Here is a 19211-nt window from a genome sequence, read left to right on the forward strand (position 1 = left end):
AGCATTTCACCAGGCGTGCTAATGTTTCTGCCAGCTCACCGTCTTTTTAATGGCTGCTATTTCTAATGGCCTGGACTACAGTATAGAAGTCTTCACTTTAGTATAATAAATTTTGCTGTTCAGCCCCAGGTCAACCTTGACTGAGTAGACATGATGAAAGAAGGGATGTGATCACCTATCTTTTTTTTTCCCAGCTATAATGTATCTAGGATTAAATTACACAAATGAGTCCTTCTTTTTTTTTTTTCGAAAATGGAGGGATATTTGGCTGCTATTTCTCACAGGTTGACTGACCCTATAGAGGCTTTCTTCTGTTACTCAAAGGGTCTTTAGCATTAGAAATAATGTTACAAGTCACAAGGTCAAGCAGCTAAGACACGAAGGTCACAAGTCACGAGGTCAAGCAGCCAAGGCATGACTTGTTTTGAATCATTTCCTTATATGACTATGAGGTGAGTTGTCTCTTATTGCTGGAAACTAATATTAGGGTATGATTGAAGATAACTGCATTGATGGTGGTGACAATGGTTTTGTGGTGATGGTGGAGGTGGTGGTGGTAGGAGGTGGTGATAGTGGGAGGTGGTGATGGTTCTAATTATGCTGCCTCTGTTATTTCAGTTTCTTTTAGTCTTCGGTCAGTCCTGTTCTATGAAATCTATAATTCAAATCATTCCAACCATGACCATCCTGTCTTTTCATTCTGACATAATATGTCGAGGCACACACTGTCCAATGCAACCTTTAGTCTTTTAACATGGTAGTGTGAGTTGAATGTAACTGCTATTTCTAGCTGTTTATTCTTTGGCCCATTACTGATGTTGCTGAAAGAATTCTTGAATTAATGAAACTGTATTTACGCACACACACACACACACACACACACACACACACTTAAAAAGATAATCAAGTTAAAGGAGAATGCTATCTAGGATTGGTCCATGTTTTTAAGTAACGTTACAACAACAACAACAATATGCTGCTGCTACTACTCCTCCTATAGTTCTGCTCTTCAAATAGTTATGGTTACTCTAAGCAGTGTGTTTTTTAGATACTGTAATTGTAATATGGGGTCTAGTAGCAGTAGTAATAGTAGGGATGGTAGTAGTAGTAGTAGTAGTAGAAGAAGAAAAAGAAGGAGGTTTTAGTAAACACTAAGCAAATCCTTGAAAGAATGTAGTTCATCACATATATGTGTGTGTGTGTGTGTGTGTGTACTTGTGCGTGTATGTGAGTGTGTATATATATGTGTGTGTATGTGCATATGTGCGAGCATGTGTATGCATGTGTTTGAGTGCATGTGTGTGTGTGTGTGTATGTGTGTGAGATTGTGTGTGTTCCTTTCACCACCTGACAACTGCTGTTGGTTTGCTTACATCCCTATAACTTAGTGGTATGGTAAAAGAGAGTGACAGAATAAACACCAAGTTTGAAAAGAAAAAGTCTTGGGGTTGATTTGGTTGAGTAAACCCTTCAATGTGGTGCCCTAGCATGGCCATAGTTCAATGACAGCATCAAGTAGAATATAAAAGATAAAAGATGTCCAGTTACACATGAGTTGATGGCTAAAATCTTACTGTCCTTGCTGACCACTAATAAATGAATAATAATTAGTGCACATAATTAAGCATTACACACACACACATATATACACATATACGATGAGCTTCTTTCAGTTTCCATCAACCAGATTCACTCGCAAGGCTTAGTTTTGCCTGAGGCTATAGGGCTATAGTAGAAGAAACACACACACACACACACACACACACACACACACACACACACACACACGACATGGTTCTTTCAGTTTCTGTCAAGCGAATCCACTCACAAAGGCTTGGCATAGCTGCAGGTCTTTAGTAAAAGACACTCGCCAAGGTACCATGCAGTGGAACTGAACCTGGAACCATATAGTTGAGAAGCAAACATCTTAACTACGCAACCACGCCTGCATTTACAATAAAATATAAATACAAGCAAACTGACCCAGCAAGAGAGAGTATCTGCTACCATCCACATCTTTTTGAGGTTTGTGTCTACTCCAGTTTTGTTACTGATGAAGTTGATGAAGTCCTAAAACACACACAAAAAAAAAAAACTATTTATTTTAAACAATAAGTAACTAGAGCAGAGAGAAGCAAAAATCAGTAGAGCGGTAGTAAAATTGTCTTGTGTTATTTAGTGACATCCTGTGTTCAACTTTTTATTTCATTCTTCTGTGGTCAATAAAATATGTACGAATCAACATTTTGTGTTTCTCTTTACATTTTAACCTGTACTTTGACCCATCTTTCTCTCTTTGTATGTATGTCTACATGCATGGATATGTGTACATACATACCTGCATGCATGTATGCATGTATACATACACATATACATGCATGCATATACGAGAGGGTTCTGAAAAGTTCCTGGATTTAAGGGTATCACAAAGAGCCTGGTTGGAGGCCCAACCTTCCAAGTTTTTTACAAGGTTTAAAAAAACTGAAGGACCATTGCAAAAGTATGTGAATCTGAGAGGGGAATCATCATCATCATCATCATCATCATCATCATCATCATCATCATCATCGTTTAACGTCTGCTTTCCATGCTAGCATGGGTTGGACGATTTGACTGAGGACTGGTGAAACCGGATGGCAACACCAGGCTCCAATCTAATTTGGCAGAGTTTCTACAGCTGGATGCCCTTCCTAACGCCAACCACTCAGAGAGTGTAGTGGGTGCTTTTACGTGTCACCCGCACGAAAACGGCCACACTCGAAATGGTGTCTTTTATGTGCCACCCGCACAAGCCAGTCTAGGGGCACTGGCAACGATCTCACTCGAAAATCCTACGGGAGCCAGTCAGGCGGTACTTGCAACGGCCACGCTCAAAATGGTGCATCTCATGTGCCACCCGCACAAGAGCCAGTCCAGGGGCACTGGCAACGATCTTACTTGGCTTGCCGAGTCTTCTCACGCACAGCACATGAATAATATCATAATTAACTGATCCTCCGGTCTTTTCTTTTACCTAAAGTCAGGAACTTTTCAGCACCCTGTCGTATATGTATGTATGTATGTATGTACGTATGAATGAATGATCTTCTGATCTCAGACATACAGCATCAATTGTAGCATTTTGACCTGTACCGTCTTGGGTGCACAAGAAGTTGCAGGTGAAATGATACCAAAGCAAGATTCCTTGGATGTTGTTACTACTTTGGTCTGTGACACTAGTTGTATGTAGGGTAAGATATGTATGTGTGTATGGGTGTGTGTGTATGGGTGGGTGTGTGTGTGTGTGTGTGTGTGTGTGTGGTGTGTGCATGTACAAATATATGACATGTATGCATGCAAACATGTTCATCTGGTCTCAAATACACTATTAATTATAAATATCTCCTAACAAGCTCACTGGCTAATTGCGACATCAGCACCTCTTCAGGCCATGTTATTCCATATATCGATGGTGGGGACAGATTACTGCTATCTCTAGCAGTTGAGCATCCATCATTGACAAGAGCAAGGAAGGTTGAAATCACATGATCTGGTAGTCTCAATACTGGAGGTGGCTAGGATTTATCTCCCCACTAGTGATATATATATATATATATACACACACAAACACATTGTTGTTGTTGGCATTCCGTCGCTTACGACGTCGAGGGTTCCAGTTGATCCAATCAACGGAACAGCCTGCTCGTGAAATTAACGTGCAAGTGGCTGAGCACTCCACAGACACGTGTACCCTTAACGTAGTTCTCAGGGATATTCACCGTGACACAGTGTGACAAGGCTGGCCTTTGAATTACAGGTACAACAGAAACAGGAAGTAAGAGCGAGAGAAAGTTGTGGTGGAAGAGTACAGCAGGGTTCGCCACCATCCCCTGCCGGAGCCTCATGGAGCTTGTAGGTCTTTTCGCTCAATAAACACTCACAACGCCCAGTCTGGGAATCAAAACCACGATCTTATGACCGCGAGTCCACTGCCCTAACCACTGGGCCATTGCACCTCCACAAACAGACGGGCATTTTGCACCAAAAGCTAATAGTAGAGTTTCTCTCATGGTAACTACCACAGTATAGTTTGTTCTAACAGAACATCCACATTTAAGTGGGGATAAATATTACCTCTTGGTATTAATACTGCCTCTGTTACTAATAAATATTTTTTAAAACAATATCAATTATATAATATTTTAAATGAATTCTCTCATAAGTAAATATATGATGTCAAATACCTGATTATCTGTTTGAATTTGTTTTCCAACTGTGTTGAGTCGTTGTGTATAAAGGTGAGTGTAAAGTGAGCAATTTCTGGCAAAACTAATCATCTGAAAATAGAAATATACTGAATTGTGACTAAATAGTAATATAAACTCTACTCTACACTCCACGTTGTTGTTGTTATCCTCATCATTCTCATCGTCGTCATCATCATCGTTGTCATCATCATCATCATAATCAACATCAACAATTAATTTTCCATTTTCCATGTTGGCAAGGGTTAGATGGCTTGACAGGAACTGGTAAGACCAAGTGCACCACCAAGATTCCATAGTATGTTTTGGCTTGGTCTCTTTGGTTGGATGTCCTTAATGCCAACCACTTTGCGGAGTGTACTGGGTGCTTTTTATGTGGCACCATCACCAGTACTTTTTACATGGCAACATCACCAGTGCTCTTTATGTGGTGACAATACCAGTGCTTTTAAAATACAGCACCAGTACCAGTGCTTTTTATGTGGCACTAGCACCAACACCAATGCTTTTCATGTGGCCCCTTGGTTTTATGCAACATGGTCTTATGCATGGTTTTATGTATAGAAACATATAGATACATATAATCATGATCAGTTAATATGATTACAATTAGCATTCTTATTAAATGATGAAGAATTGAATATACATATTAATCCTTTGAGGCCATGAGTATACTTCTGCAGGTGAGATTTCATTTGACTATACCCATAGAATATGCAAAACCAAACAGTCAGGTTTTGTGTCACTATTTGTCAGAAACATCATTATTTTCAGCTGTAAACCAAAAGCCATGTGGCCACCCATTTTTGTGTCTTTCAAGGGTTTAATCAAAGAAAATTGCATCTGCTGAAACATACTTGTAGGCTCAAAGGGTCGAGACATTGCAGAATATGTATATTAAAGCCAAGTGTACGCGCATTGTGATTGTGGAGATATACACACATTCAGTTTCAGAGTTTGTGTGAAATTCGAATTAAACATGGATCTTCTCACTTTAACAAAGCTGAAGATTTGCTTCATAATGCTCTTACTGATAACAGCAGCAGAGAGTTTAAAAATCGGATATTCTCACTAAATACACTGAAATCTATTTTCCACTTGATACAGTTATGTGGCAGGAGTAGGCCTAAGAACTCGTGGTGTAGATCAACACAAAAGGAACTAGAGAAAGGGGGACATTCATGGCAGAGTATAAGTACAGGAGTGAAGAATTATGTGAAATGGAATTCAATTATAAGTGGCCTATACTCCGCGTTGGAGGGTTAAAGGCAAGAATGAAAGACAACGAGCAATAGCTTGACATAGATGAGCCAAAATGACAGCTTCTACATTGTCACTTGATGTGCTGTTTTTATAAAAAGAAAGACATATTAGACAATATAGCTCTTGATATGCAAGCAGATGGGATGGCCATGACTAGAATCAAATGTTCGCTCAATCAGGCCTGACTTGGTGCTCAGCTGCAGCAATAACAATCTCCACATGATACTGTTTTTACTGCTAGTATTACTGTTACAATAAAACAATAAACTGTAACTCATACCGTACTTACTTAGAACGAAGTGGCTAATGTATATCTGAGCAATGTACTTAATGCAGTGCTTTTTCTATTGCTAAGTGTTCAGGTCACAGCTTTAGAACTGTATCATTATATGATACTTAATTACAAGTAGTTATAGAGAGTACAGTTACAAACTATGCTTTTAGATAACCTCAATTTACAGCTAGGTTGAGTATATCTCTACATAGAGGGGAGTATATCTCTACAAGGGGATGCTGAAAAGTTCCTGGCTTAGGGTAAACAAAATATAGAAGGATCAGTTAATTATGATTTTATTCAACATATTCCCCTCTCTGATTCACATACTTATTGCATTGGTCCTTCAGTTTTTCTAAGCCATGTAAAAGAATTCAGGATGTTGGGCTTCTAATCAGGCTTTTCACAATAACCTTGAAGTTAGGAACTTTTCAGCACCACCTCGTATAACTAGATTGAGTACCACAGGGAACGATATGTCTACATGGTACTTATTTCCCTCACACCTTTCCTCTCCATTCTGATATTTACCATCAACCACACCTCCATCTTTGTTTGTCACTCACAACATCCATCTCTGGACCCATCTCTAACCTTCTGTCATTCTTCTCCCACGCTCTTATGAGACTACCTGACTTCCCTTACCTCCTAATCCACTTTCTATATTCTCCCTTATACTCACCTTTTTGTACTTTGAAAGTATGCTGTAGCAACCCATCACCACCAAATTCATTTCCCTTTCAGCTACTCTCACCTAACCTCACATTAGCAGGGTAGCCACTGATCTCCTCTAAAGCAAGACACCCTGAACCTCCATCATACTTTAGACTTCAACACCTGCATAAAACCACCTCTGCCTCTCTCAAATACACTCCAACCCCATTATGGGAACTTCTTTTTCTTTCCTTACTCTGTCTTGCAAGTTACTTGGCAGCCTCACTAGTGTTGTGATTATGAAAAATAAGCACTCAATACTCACTGTAAAGTGGTTGGGATTAAGAAGGGCATCCAGCTGTAGAAACCATACCAAAAGCTAATGCTGGGTCTGCTGTAGCTTATCAGACTCTGTCAGACCTTCCAAACCATGCCAGTATGGAAAGTAGACTTTAAATCATGATTGGGCACCACTGGGAACAATACCTCCACATGATACCCAGTGACTTATAGATTAATGACTGGTTCATCAGCAAACGGTATATTTGTATAAAGTGCATTACAGATAGATTAACTGTGAAAACATTCTGTTGAATCTCACTGATCTATTAGGACAGTTTATAGCAGTAAACTGTTGCAATATGTGATGCCTGTTTACCACTAGTTCGACTAAGCATTTAAGTACTAAGTGTATTTGTTTTCTGTCAGTTACACAACATACTGCTGGAGAAGGAATATGAATTATTAATAATTTGAAGAGCAGAATGATGTCCTACTGAAGACACTGCTAATATACTTTAAAACCTATTATACATAACATTACCATTAGGGAGATAAAAATACCATATTTTCTGGTATTCTTATACAAGTCAAATTTTTTCAGACCAAAATTTACAGCCAAAAACAAGAATGTTGATTTATACATGAAGACAATTTTGGAAGATCAAAAATTCCATGTGAAATGCAGTGATTTGGGAAGATAATGATGATGTTTGAATGTTTACACTACATGCTATGTTGACTTGTATGTCAGAAAATATGAGAAATGAGTTTATATAAATTGTTACTGGTGAGTTAAGAAAAGATGAGTGTGTATATCTCATCATATTCACACACACATACATACATACATGTATATATATATATATATATATATATATATATATATATATATATATATATATATATATATATATATATATATATATAGTTTTATTATTATTATTATTATCTTTATTTTATGATATTTACTTGGTATTATATTATACTCATTTATTGTGCTTTTAATTATTGATTTTTCTATATGTGACACTGGATTTTCATCGATGAGTTCATGAACCTTGGTTCTTTTCCCTAAAACTATATATTTATATATATTTTACTTTGTAAAGCTCAATTTAATTTTAATTTTTTACAAATTGATTTTAATTGAGTTTTTACCTGTAATTTTGGATTTTGTCCCTAATATTATTATTGTATATATATATATATATATATATATATACATATATATATATATATATATATATATATATATATATATAATGTATGTGTGTGTGAATGTGTACACACATACACATATACAAACTTGTTACTAGTTCAAGTATGCTTGAGACATATTTGATTATATTCAAATATGCCTCAAGCTTGTCTGAACCCATAAGAAAGCTATTCACTGTATTTTGTCATGGAGAAAATTTCTCAGTGTAGACAAATAAGTGTAAATATATTGAGTCAGCTCACAGTGACCCTAACTTGACTGTTGGATGAATGCATTTTGGAGTGGTTATCTCCTATTAAGCAGCAGAGACCAGAAGGGTAGACACTGTGAACTGGTATGAGAGACAAGTCCCTCTTATGATATTTCCATTCCATCATCATTCAATATTATTTGATTCTCTGCCTGAAGAATTTCTAATAGGAGATATCTTACATGTTTTCTACTACATGTACAATTTTGTAACTCTTATTAGCAAATGAAACACATGTAATGGTGAATAAATAATACCAAAGATTTTCCAATCTATTGTTTTGATACAAGTATGTATGTATGTATGTATATTTAGCAACTGTGAGATAGGTGAACAAATAAACTATTATGCTATAAATTACAGTGACATACAAATTAAGTTGGGACATAAATCAATTTTAGCTAAAAATTATGGGTTATGACCAAACTTTCCTCATAGGAAGCTACTGGTTGGCTAAAATTTCAGACTATGGTATCTTACAGTTAAGGTTTTAATTGGCAATAAAATAACTTTTATTTTAAATTTTGTACCATATAAATAGAGTAACAATGCCAATGTTTGTATGTATTCAGTAACCTACCACGAAGTATCATTAATCTGTCATTAGTTCCCTGTTGTGTATAGTGTACATAATGGTAATCTTCCTCTGAAACTAGAATTACACCAGCCACACAAGAAATATTAAATGAGTATTATTTCTGTTTGCCATAAATACTTAAATTCACATAAATTTGCAATCTAATGTGCTGCTATATGAAATTACTCAGATGACATGTTGTCTGCAATTGTCAGATTGACTGTCTGAATTCAGTGGAAATCCAATCAGTGTTTATAGCCAGTGTAGCGGCTTTTAGAAACAGGATATGCTGTAGCCTTGATATAAACCTAAATTTGTTTCCCTTTTGTTTAATATTGTATTAACCTCTGTGTTAACCACTTAGCATCAGATTACTCTGTCAAATGCAATACTTACTCATTCACATTGTTTTTGAATTCATCATGCATCATCTTGTAGCTTTGAGGACTGTAGTGAGCTCCAATGTCTGTTTTGACATTGTTTCTATGGCTGGATGCCTTTAACCAAACCTAACCACTTTACAGAGTGTACAGAATACATCAGCACTAGCGAGGTCACCAAGTAATTCAGAAGAGAAGCTACCTTGAATGGACATGTTGGTATAAAGTAAAAAGTAAAGTACGAGTATTTTCTGTAAATTTTATCCAACTGCCAGAGACCATAGTTTCAAATACCATCATATATTGTATACATCATATACAGTAAAAAAACAAAAAAACAAAGCAAAAAAAAAAAAAAATACAAGTATTGCAGTGTTGAATAAAAAGTAAGTGTACAAAAGTTGCCATTCTTGAAATAGGATTAAAAAAGTAAACATTTATTATCATTGTGGAATTGAGAATGAACCAGCATACATACATTATCATCATGAGGTCTGGAATATATTGGTAGTAATTGTGATTCTGAGAAGTTTCGTTCTGTTGTTTGGTAATGTAAATATAAGCCATCCACAAGAGCTTGGGCACTTTTGACACATCGTGGGACAGGGGAACTCTCCAGTTTGATCTTAGAAAGAGAATGAAGAACAATTGACTTTTATGAGAAAATGTCTGATGTATGAGAGTTATATATTAATAATATGGGAGCAAAATTATGCTGTTAGTACTTTGATATTAGATCTATATCAAGATGGTGAGCTGGCAGAATTGTTAGCATGCGAGGAAAAATGCTTAACAGCAATTCGTCCATCTTTACATTCTGAGTTCTAATTCTGCTGTGTCTAACTTTGCCTTTCATCATTTTGGAGTCAATAAATCAAACACCAATTGGGCATTGAGGTTGATGTAATTGACTAACTCACTGCTCATGAAATTGCTAGCCTTGTGCTAAAATTTGAAACTGATATTAGACGTATATCAGCAGTTTAAATCAATTTATCTATTTAAAATTCAAATTCAATATTAAACTGATGAGATCAATTACAATTAAAATACATACAAATGTATGTGTATATTTGTATATATATATATATTAGATAGATTGCCCTGTCTCCCTAGCCAGGGCTAAAATGATGCAAAGTGCATTATGATCAGTGATATGTAACAACATCTGATAGGATAATCTGGTTGGTAATGTGATCACATGATATATATTATATATATATATACGTATATATATATATATATATATATATATATGTGTGTGTGTGTGTGTGTGTATGTATATATATATATATATATGTATGTGTATATATATATATATATATATACATATATATATACATACATATATATATATATATATATATATATATATATATATATATATATATATATATATATATATATATATATATATATATATGTACATATATATATATATCCTTTCTGTTGAAGAGCGTAGACTCAAAACATAAAAGAGCTTTCCATTCTTCCTGACCATTAAACTAATACACCTGCTTGTTGTTCCTACACCTGTCTCCATCTTTTGTTTTCTGTAAATTTGAACTATATACATAGATATATATATGCATATGTAATTGAAATTTTATTCTAATCATTACTATGAAATGAATATGAAAAAAAGATTAAACATGGCTCTTCAGCTGGAATATTGTTACTATCATTATTATTGCATAGGTCAACATAAAAAGTATAACATAGTTATATTGCCCTTTTACAACTTGATGGAGATAACAGTATAATATCACATATAGAAGCTGATTCGATTACTGTATTGCAATGCTATAAGCAAGGATGGAACTTAACACCATAGAAACCATTGAAACAAGATTGATTATATGCCTCAATTTTGAGATGAATTATTCTATGTACAGATGTAAAAAAGATGTTTTTAAGACTGATAACATAGTTTCCATGTGCTCCAATTTTGTTTTATAAAACTTGATATTTTGAAAGGTTTTCTCGATGTGTGTGTGTGTGTGTGTGTGAGTGTGTGTGGCTGGGAAGGAAATTCCAGCATGTTAATTTTAAGAGCAGGCTGTTCCATTGATTGGATCAATAGGAATCTTCATTGTCATAACCGACAGAGTGCCAATAGCATTTTCACCCTCACTATACTAGCTAATGTATCCTTTTGCCTTTTGAAGATTAGAATAAGGTGACATGAATGAAATTTCATTTCTACTTTTAACTTATCATGAGCACCCATATAGAAGACACCTCATTTATTCACATTTATTCTGGTATCTTTTAGCTGTATCTTACCTCATTTGAGGGACTGGAACTGAAAAATCCATAGTAACGATTTCGAAAATAACTTCCTAGATTCAGATTTTGTTTAGTTCCTATCTGTAATGAAAAAAAAAATGAAAGACATAAAAATTTATTATATATACATATCTGTATACAGTTGGCACCATATACATACATGTGCATAAACTCCCTGAATGAATGGGAATGTTGTGTATACAGGTTTAAACTTTAGGTTTGTTAAAATATGTTTGTGACATATTTCTGACAGGGGGCAGTACTGGGCAGATATTTTGTTTATATCTTTTACCATAAGAGATCAATATAGGATCACAAACTGTCAACCATAAAAAAATCTAGACACAAACCTCACAACCTGAATGTAACTTTAGACAAATAACTAACTGAATTTGAAATAATAATTGCCTGTTAAAGGAGCTGGTATATAGTGCTGATTTAGAATTTATTGATGCCACAGGAAAGATATAGGGGGTTAACTTGAAAACTTATTTAAAACTTATATACACAATGCTCCCATTCATTCAGGCATAGAAGCTTAAAAAAAAGTTTCATTATTGAAACACATTAAAGGCCATGAACTGGCAGAATTGTTAGCATGCCAGGCAAAATGCTTAATGATGTTTCGCCCACCTTTACATTCTGAGTTCAAATTCCATCAAAGTTGACTTTGCCTTTCAGCCTTTCGGGGTTGATGTAATAAGTACTAGTCAAGCACTGGGGGTCGATGTAATCAACTCTTGAACTTGCTGGCTTTGTGCCTACAGTAGAATAGATTATTGAAACACATTTGTAATGTAAAACACAGAGTTGTAAGTAACCCTGTATTCAAATGAAACACAGTTTCAGTTTTATGTTGAAACTATATAACAGTTGCAGAAGAACTGGACTTGTGTGTAATCCATTCCTTCATCTTGTCCACCCACTATTCCTGGCAGGGTTATGGGCATAGATTCCTTAGGCACGTTCTCCATAAGGTCTTGTCAGAAGCAACAGGTATTGCACTTTCCAGCTGGATTTCCCAAGTTTGACCACTTAAGTCTAGGATACTAAGCAACCATCTCATTCTTGGTTTCCTGCCAGTTGACTCAACTTAAAAATCTGCTTTGCTAGTCTTTCCTGTAACATTCTAATCCCATGTTCATTGTACTAGAGCTGTGACATTCCAACATCAGTCAGCATATAAGAAGTTTTGTTTATTCCTTTACTTGTTTCAGTCATTTGATTGCAGCCGTGAAGGGTTTTAGTTGAATAATACAACTGTAGGACCAATTTTTTTAAAGCCTAGTACTTATTCTATTGGTCTATTTTGCCAAACCACTAAGTTATGTGGACATGAACACACCGACATCAGTTGTCAAGCGATGGTGGGGGGACAAACACAGAGACGCACATAATTACACACACACACACACATGCACACATTCACATTTACAACAAGCTTCTTTCAGTTTCCATCTACCAAATTCACTCACAAGGATTTGGTCAGCCTGAGGCTCTAGTAGAAGACACTTGCCCAAGGTACCATACAGTGGGACTGAAACCGGAACCATGTGGTTGTGAAGCAAGCTTCTTATCACACGGTCATGCCTACAAAAATTTCAGATTACAATCTTACATATTCCTGCACCAGATAAACTTCCGTTAGGCTGACCATTTGATATCTGGGATGGTAGTTATGAAATTTCACACTGAAAGCTATGTCTGCTGTGTATAACCTGAGAATTTGACAGAATTAACAGAGTAGTTAACATTTAAGATGCTTCTTCCTCTACATACTTGTTGAATAGATAAAAGATTTTCTAGTATGGAGACCAAAATATTTGTGGCTTACCGAGTGGGCTTGTTACATGAAACTTGAGAATGAAAGTGCTGATAAAGGAAGAAGAGTCATCTCATTTAAGTTTAGAGGATGACCATACAATTAACAGTTGGGGATTGGTTTTACATTCAAACTTTTGACTCTTTAGTGTGACTTGAAATAAGGTTTCCAGTGATAAGTTGCAGAAAGCAGCCTTATTTAAATAGTCTCTTGCTTTCACTAAACTTAATATTGATGTTACAGGAAACTGGGCAAATGGAAATTAGGACTTAATATTTGAACTTTGCTATTTAATTTTGTGTACGTAGTTTGTAAAAATATTGTTTTGATATGAAGAATGGTTTATTTTTTCAAGTCTGCTGTGAAATCGTCAAGCCTGCCTTGCAATACCTCCTGTTTGCTGTCTCCCTTTGAAGATATTATAGATTATTTCACTCTACCCTCCTTTTTGGTGTGATAAAATTTTGAAGTTCATTGTCTGTAAATTTTTTTTATTTAATTAAATCCTTTTGGAAGACCATAGTCGTTAGCCTTGAATTATCTCCTTTTTTACCTGCAATAAATACTCGATCCTATACTTGTTTCAGTCATTGGACTGCAGCCATGCAGGGGCACTACCTTGAAGGATTTAGTTAAATAAATGAACCTCACTATGTGTGTGTGTGTGTGTACATGTGTGAGTGTGTGAGCGTGTGAGTGTGAGTGTGTGTATGCATGTATGCATGTATGTATATATGTATGTGTATATATATATATATATATATATATATATATATATAATAATAATAATATTAGGAATATTTTCCCTAAAACTATATATATATATATCCATATCACGTCCTCACTTTGTTGTGCTTTTTTTGTTATTGTTTTTTGTGTTTTTTTGAACCTATATATATATATATATATATATATATATATATATATATATATATATATATATATATATATACATATATATATATATATATATATATATATATATATATATATATATATATATATATATATATATATATCGCTTAGGCATTGCAAAACTCTGATGAAGCTATAAGGTATTACTCAGGCCACTCAACTATGAGTCCACTGAATCTTATAGCAGAAACCGCTGTTAAGTTAATGAGGTTCATAGGGTAATTGTTTACCCCTCCCACCCCCCACAAACACATACAAGATTTATATAACCAACAAGACTAGTACTATCATTACTTAGAGTTCCACCAAAAGATTAAATAGTATCCGTTAGAGTTATCAGTGATGTCCTGAAAGGTTTTCAGATAATCCAAATACACACATGTAGTAATTTAAGCGTCCATTTTTGAAGACTTCCATCATTACAAGCCTCTATCATCATCATAACCATGGAGTCTTTCCTGTTAGCTAGCAACTTCTACACAGCAACAACTGTTATACTCCAGTTTGTTTATTTGTAATTTTATATTGTAACAAACAATATCACATTCATAATATCTTCCATTTTCTTTTTAATGTGCAAGATAGTAAAATATTTTCAGTTGCATGAAGGATGTATAAAAAAATAGGAAGCATGCCCACGTATGCACATACACTTACAAGATAATTAATTTACCTAGGTCGTATCACGCTGAGAGCACCGGTTCTCATCCGATCACCGAAGTTAAGCAACGTCGAGCATAGTGAGTACTTAGATGGGTGACCGCTTGGGAAACCTAGGTGCTGTAAGGGTCCCACACTTTAGGCGCAGGAGTGGCTGTGTGGTAAGTAGCTTGCTTACCAACCACATGGTTCTGGGTTCAGTCCTACTGCATGACACCTTGGGCAAGTGTCTTCTACTATAGCCTTGGGCCTACCAAAGCCTTGGGCCTACCAAAGCCTTGTGAGTGGATTTGGTAGACGGAAACTGAAAGAAGCCCGTCGTATATATATGTATATATGTATGATGTGTTTGTGTGTCTGTGTTTGTCCCCCCACCATCGCTTGACAACCGATGCTGGTGTGTTTACGTCCCCGTAACTTAGCGGCTCGGCAAAAAGAGACTGATGGAATAAGTACTAGGCTTACAAAAGAATAAGTCCTGGGGGGTCGATTTTCTCGACTAAAGGCGGTGCTCCAGCATGGCCGCAGTCAAATGACTGAAACAAGTAAAAGAGTAAAAGAGATGCAACAGTTATCTTAATGATGATGCAGGGATGACGATGATAGCGATGATGATGACAGCAACAATGGTAATAGTAATTAATAATGATGGTGATGATGGTAGAAACAAGAAGAAAACGATTGTACTGACTTTGGTTAGATGTCCTCTACTATCTACTGTATCTCTGCTGCTCTGTCCGTGTGCTGGTAATGTTCCTGTAGCTGTTCTGTCACCATGACGGAATAACTGGTGTGAAAGAATAAGAAAGTCAGTTACAAAACATTGATTCATGAAACAATCTGTTCATTTCTGGTGGTCTTTGTGTGTATGTGTGTGTGTGTGTGTGTGTGTGTGTTATTTCTTTACTACCCACAAGGGGCTACACACGGAGGGGACAAACAAGGACAGACAAACGGATTAAGTCGATTATATCGACACCAGTGCGTAACTGGTACTTATTTAATCGAACCCGAAAGGATGAAAGGCAAAGTCAACCTCGGGGGAATTTGAACTCAGAACGTAGCGGCAGACGAAATAGCGCTAAGCATTTCGCTGACGTGCTAATGTTTCTGCCAGCTCGCCGCCTATATGTGTGTGTGTGTGTGTGTGTGTGTGTGTGTGTGTGTGTGTGTGTGTGTGTGTGTGTGTGTGTGTGTATGAATAAATGGTTTAGGAGTTCGCTTTGCAATCTCAAACTCTTGGAACTGATCCTCCTGCTTCACACAGATGTCTTGTAGCATTCCCAAATGTCAACCCAAGTCATGTGGGTGAAGTAGAGGGAAACTGTTTGAAAACCTGTTCTACAAAAACAGAAAAGAGAAAAAGGCGTTCATGCATTGGTTAACAGAGAGGTTATACAATATTATATTCACCTATCAGTCACTTAATAATAATATGTATGTGTATAAATATGTGTGTACATATGTATATGTGTGTTTATGTGTATGTGTGTGCATGTGTGTGTATGTATGGGTGTGTGTGCATACATGCATATGTATATGCATGTATATATGCATATATATATATATATATATATATATATATATATATATATATATATATATATATAAATATACTTAAATATTTTTCATTTTCTGCCGACTGAAACTGCGCTTGTGTGGGGGATTTTGAAAAAAATTATAACATATAACGATGGGACATGTGCTATTTGTCTCATAACTATAGGTTAGTCTTGGATGGCTTGGTTACTGACGAGAGTTTGCCTAGTGAATTATTTTATTTACTAAAAAAATTCGAAACCTATAGGTATAACCGTAAAAACAAGGTAAAAGTTTTTATTTTTTCATTCCCTTTGAAATTGCTAAAATTTTGTGGTTTTCGGTCGTTTTGACTGTCTCCTAGCATGTAGAAATTGCCTGTTATAGGTAATTTCTCTTGTGTTTAAATGTACACTATTATATATATAAATATATATATATGTATACATACCTATATATCTATACATATATATTTATAAGTATATATATTTATATGTATATGTGTGTTTATAAATATATATGCAAATACATACATACATACATGCATATATATATATATATATATATATATATATATATATACATTATTTATGGGATATATATATATATATATATATACAAATAATATATGAGTATATGCATATATACATACATGTATGTACATACCTACATCTACATGTATATGTAGATGCATATCTGGGTACAAGACGTTGCAAAAAAACATGGACAAAATGATAAACAAGGTACAAAAAACACACAAGCCACATAGAGAATATTTCTTTCATCAGCTGCCACCATTATAACACTGGAGTTTCGATATATATATATATTGGGTCATCCTGTAAATAATGTATTTTTTTCAATTGCATGAACTAAAAGCTGGAGGATAAACTACCCGCATCAACTTGCTATAAAAGCAGGTAGTAATTTTACCTTGTCCTTATTCTTAATGCAAGTTTTGAAGAGTGCAGTTCGATTTTAACAATTATTTTTTCAAAGCTATAATGGAAGTGACAAAGGAGCATATTTGGCATATTTTGCAAAAAGCATAAGCCAGTGTCAACAGTGGTTCCAGAAATTCTGAGCCAGAAACTACAGCTTAGAAGATGAACCTTGCCCTGGAAGATCTGTTGAACTCAATGAGAATGTCCTGCAAAGCCTGGTGGAACAAAATCCCATTGTTACTGTTGAGGAACCATTCATCAACACCATTCTGTGTGCCATCAGAAAAGTCAGCAAATTGGGTCAATGAGTTCCTCACAAACTTTCCAAGTCTAATCATGTACAGAGAGTGAATGTGTGCTCTCCTTTGTCGTCACATCTCATGAATGAACCTTTCTGGGACCGAATAGTGACTGGTGACGAGAAATGGGTTCTCTACAAAAAATGTCAAGTGCTGAAGACAGTGGGTAGGGAAAGGAGAAACACTGGCACCCCAGGCTAAAGAAGGTCTTCACCCATGTAAGGAGTTGTTATCTCCTTACATGGGTGGGATATGAAAGGTTTAGTCCACTTTGAACTTTTAAACTCAAACCAAATGATAACAAAGGAGATCTACTGCAAGAAGCAGTACTCAAAGGAAAACGACCAGATTTGGTTTTGAGATGAAAGGGGTTCTTCCATCAGGCTAATGCTCAACCACATTGACATTCCAAAGGCTGGAGCAGTTTAAATGGGAAGTGATGTCCCACCAACCATATTCACGAGACATTGCTCTATATGGTTATCATTTATTCTGCAGTTTTCAAAATCATTTGGATGGAAAATATATGAATTCTGTAGTCAAGGTCAGAACAGTACTGGAGGAGTATTTTTCATCACAGACCATTAAATTTTGGAAGTGGGGCTTCACAAGTCTACCAGATAGATGGAAGAGCATTGTAGAAAATGAAGGAGAGTGTATTTTAGATTAAAAAAGAACTTGGTTTATCTTAATTTTGAAAAATACAAGAAGTATAAAAAAATGCATTATTTATAGGATGATCCAATATATATATGTATATAAATATATGTGTGTATATATATATATATATATATATATATATATATATATATATATATATATATGTATACATATATGTGTATATATGTGTGTGTATATATACATGTATATACATATATATATGTGTCTATATGTATGTATGTATGTATGTATGTATGTATGGATATATGTATATATATATCTTCATCTAGATAAGGATATGTAGATAGGTTAGTACACTTAAGTTGTAATTCGCTTAGGTTGACCACTGACCACTCACCACAAGAATATCATGTTTCATGTTTCTTGTTCCAAGTCTATTCTGGCATGACACTTCTTATTTACGACCCACCACTGAGATAGGCAGACACAGCTCATACATATCTATCCCTTACGACCTTTAAGATCTCTGTATCTATTCTATTTATCACTTTATCTTCTTCTACATTCAGATTGTTCCTCACCACCCTTCACCAACCCATCGAAATAGCTTAGATGTAGCTTACTTGACTCCCTTTATTTTTTATTTTTTTATTTTTTATTATTTATTTTTTATATTTTATTTTTTATTTTATTTATTTTTATTTTTTATTTTTTAGTTTATTTTATTTTAAGTTTTATTTTTATTTTAAGTTTATTCTTACTTTTTTACATGAATATCTGTGTATGTCTTTTTATGGTATTGTATTGTTCGTAACCACCAACTTAACACTACACACTGAATCGTCGCAAGGTATGGAAGGTTTTCGAAGGACCAGAGAGATTATGTCCGGGTGGAGAATTATAACAGATATAGTACTATACAAAATACCGAAAGGATCTTCACCTCTTACATCACACATTTCTTCTTACTTCAACGTCA

The 19211-nt window shown here is 35.1% G+C and overlaps 1 protein-coding gene and 1 pseudogene across 2 annotated transcripts in view; one reads left to right on the plus strand and one right to left on the minus strand.

Moving 5' to 3' along the window:
• LOC106869925 (lysosomal acid phosphatase) overlaps positions 1-19211 on the minus strand; it is a 42172-nt gene that overhangs the window by 16369 nt on the left and 6592 nt on the right. For both annotated transcript variants that reach the window (XM_089365923.1, XM_089365924.1), the window contains exons 2-6: positions 15521-15616; positions 11430-11513; positions 9622-9768; positions 4224-4316; positions 1984-2070 (exon numbers count right to left, since the gene is read on the minus strand). In XM_089365923.1, coding sequence (XP_089222049.1) covers positions 1984-2070; positions 4224-4316; positions 9622-9768; positions 11430-11513; positions 15521-15616 — 507 coding nt within the window. The remainder of the gene's footprint in view (positions 1-1983; positions 2071-4223; positions 4317-9621; positions 9769-11429; positions 11514-15520; positions 15617-19211) is intronic.
• LOC128249966 (5S ribosomal RNA) lies at positions 14842-14958 on the plus strand (annotated as a pseudogene).

Source organism: Octopus bimaculoides, chromosome 18, assembly GCF_046866305.1.
Source record: "Octopus bimaculoides isolate indiv1 chromosome 18, ASM4686630v1, whole genome shotgun sequence".
NCBI classification, from domain to species: Eukaryota; Metazoa; Mollusca; class Cephalopoda; order Octopoda; family Octopodidae; genus Octopus; species Octopus bimaculoides.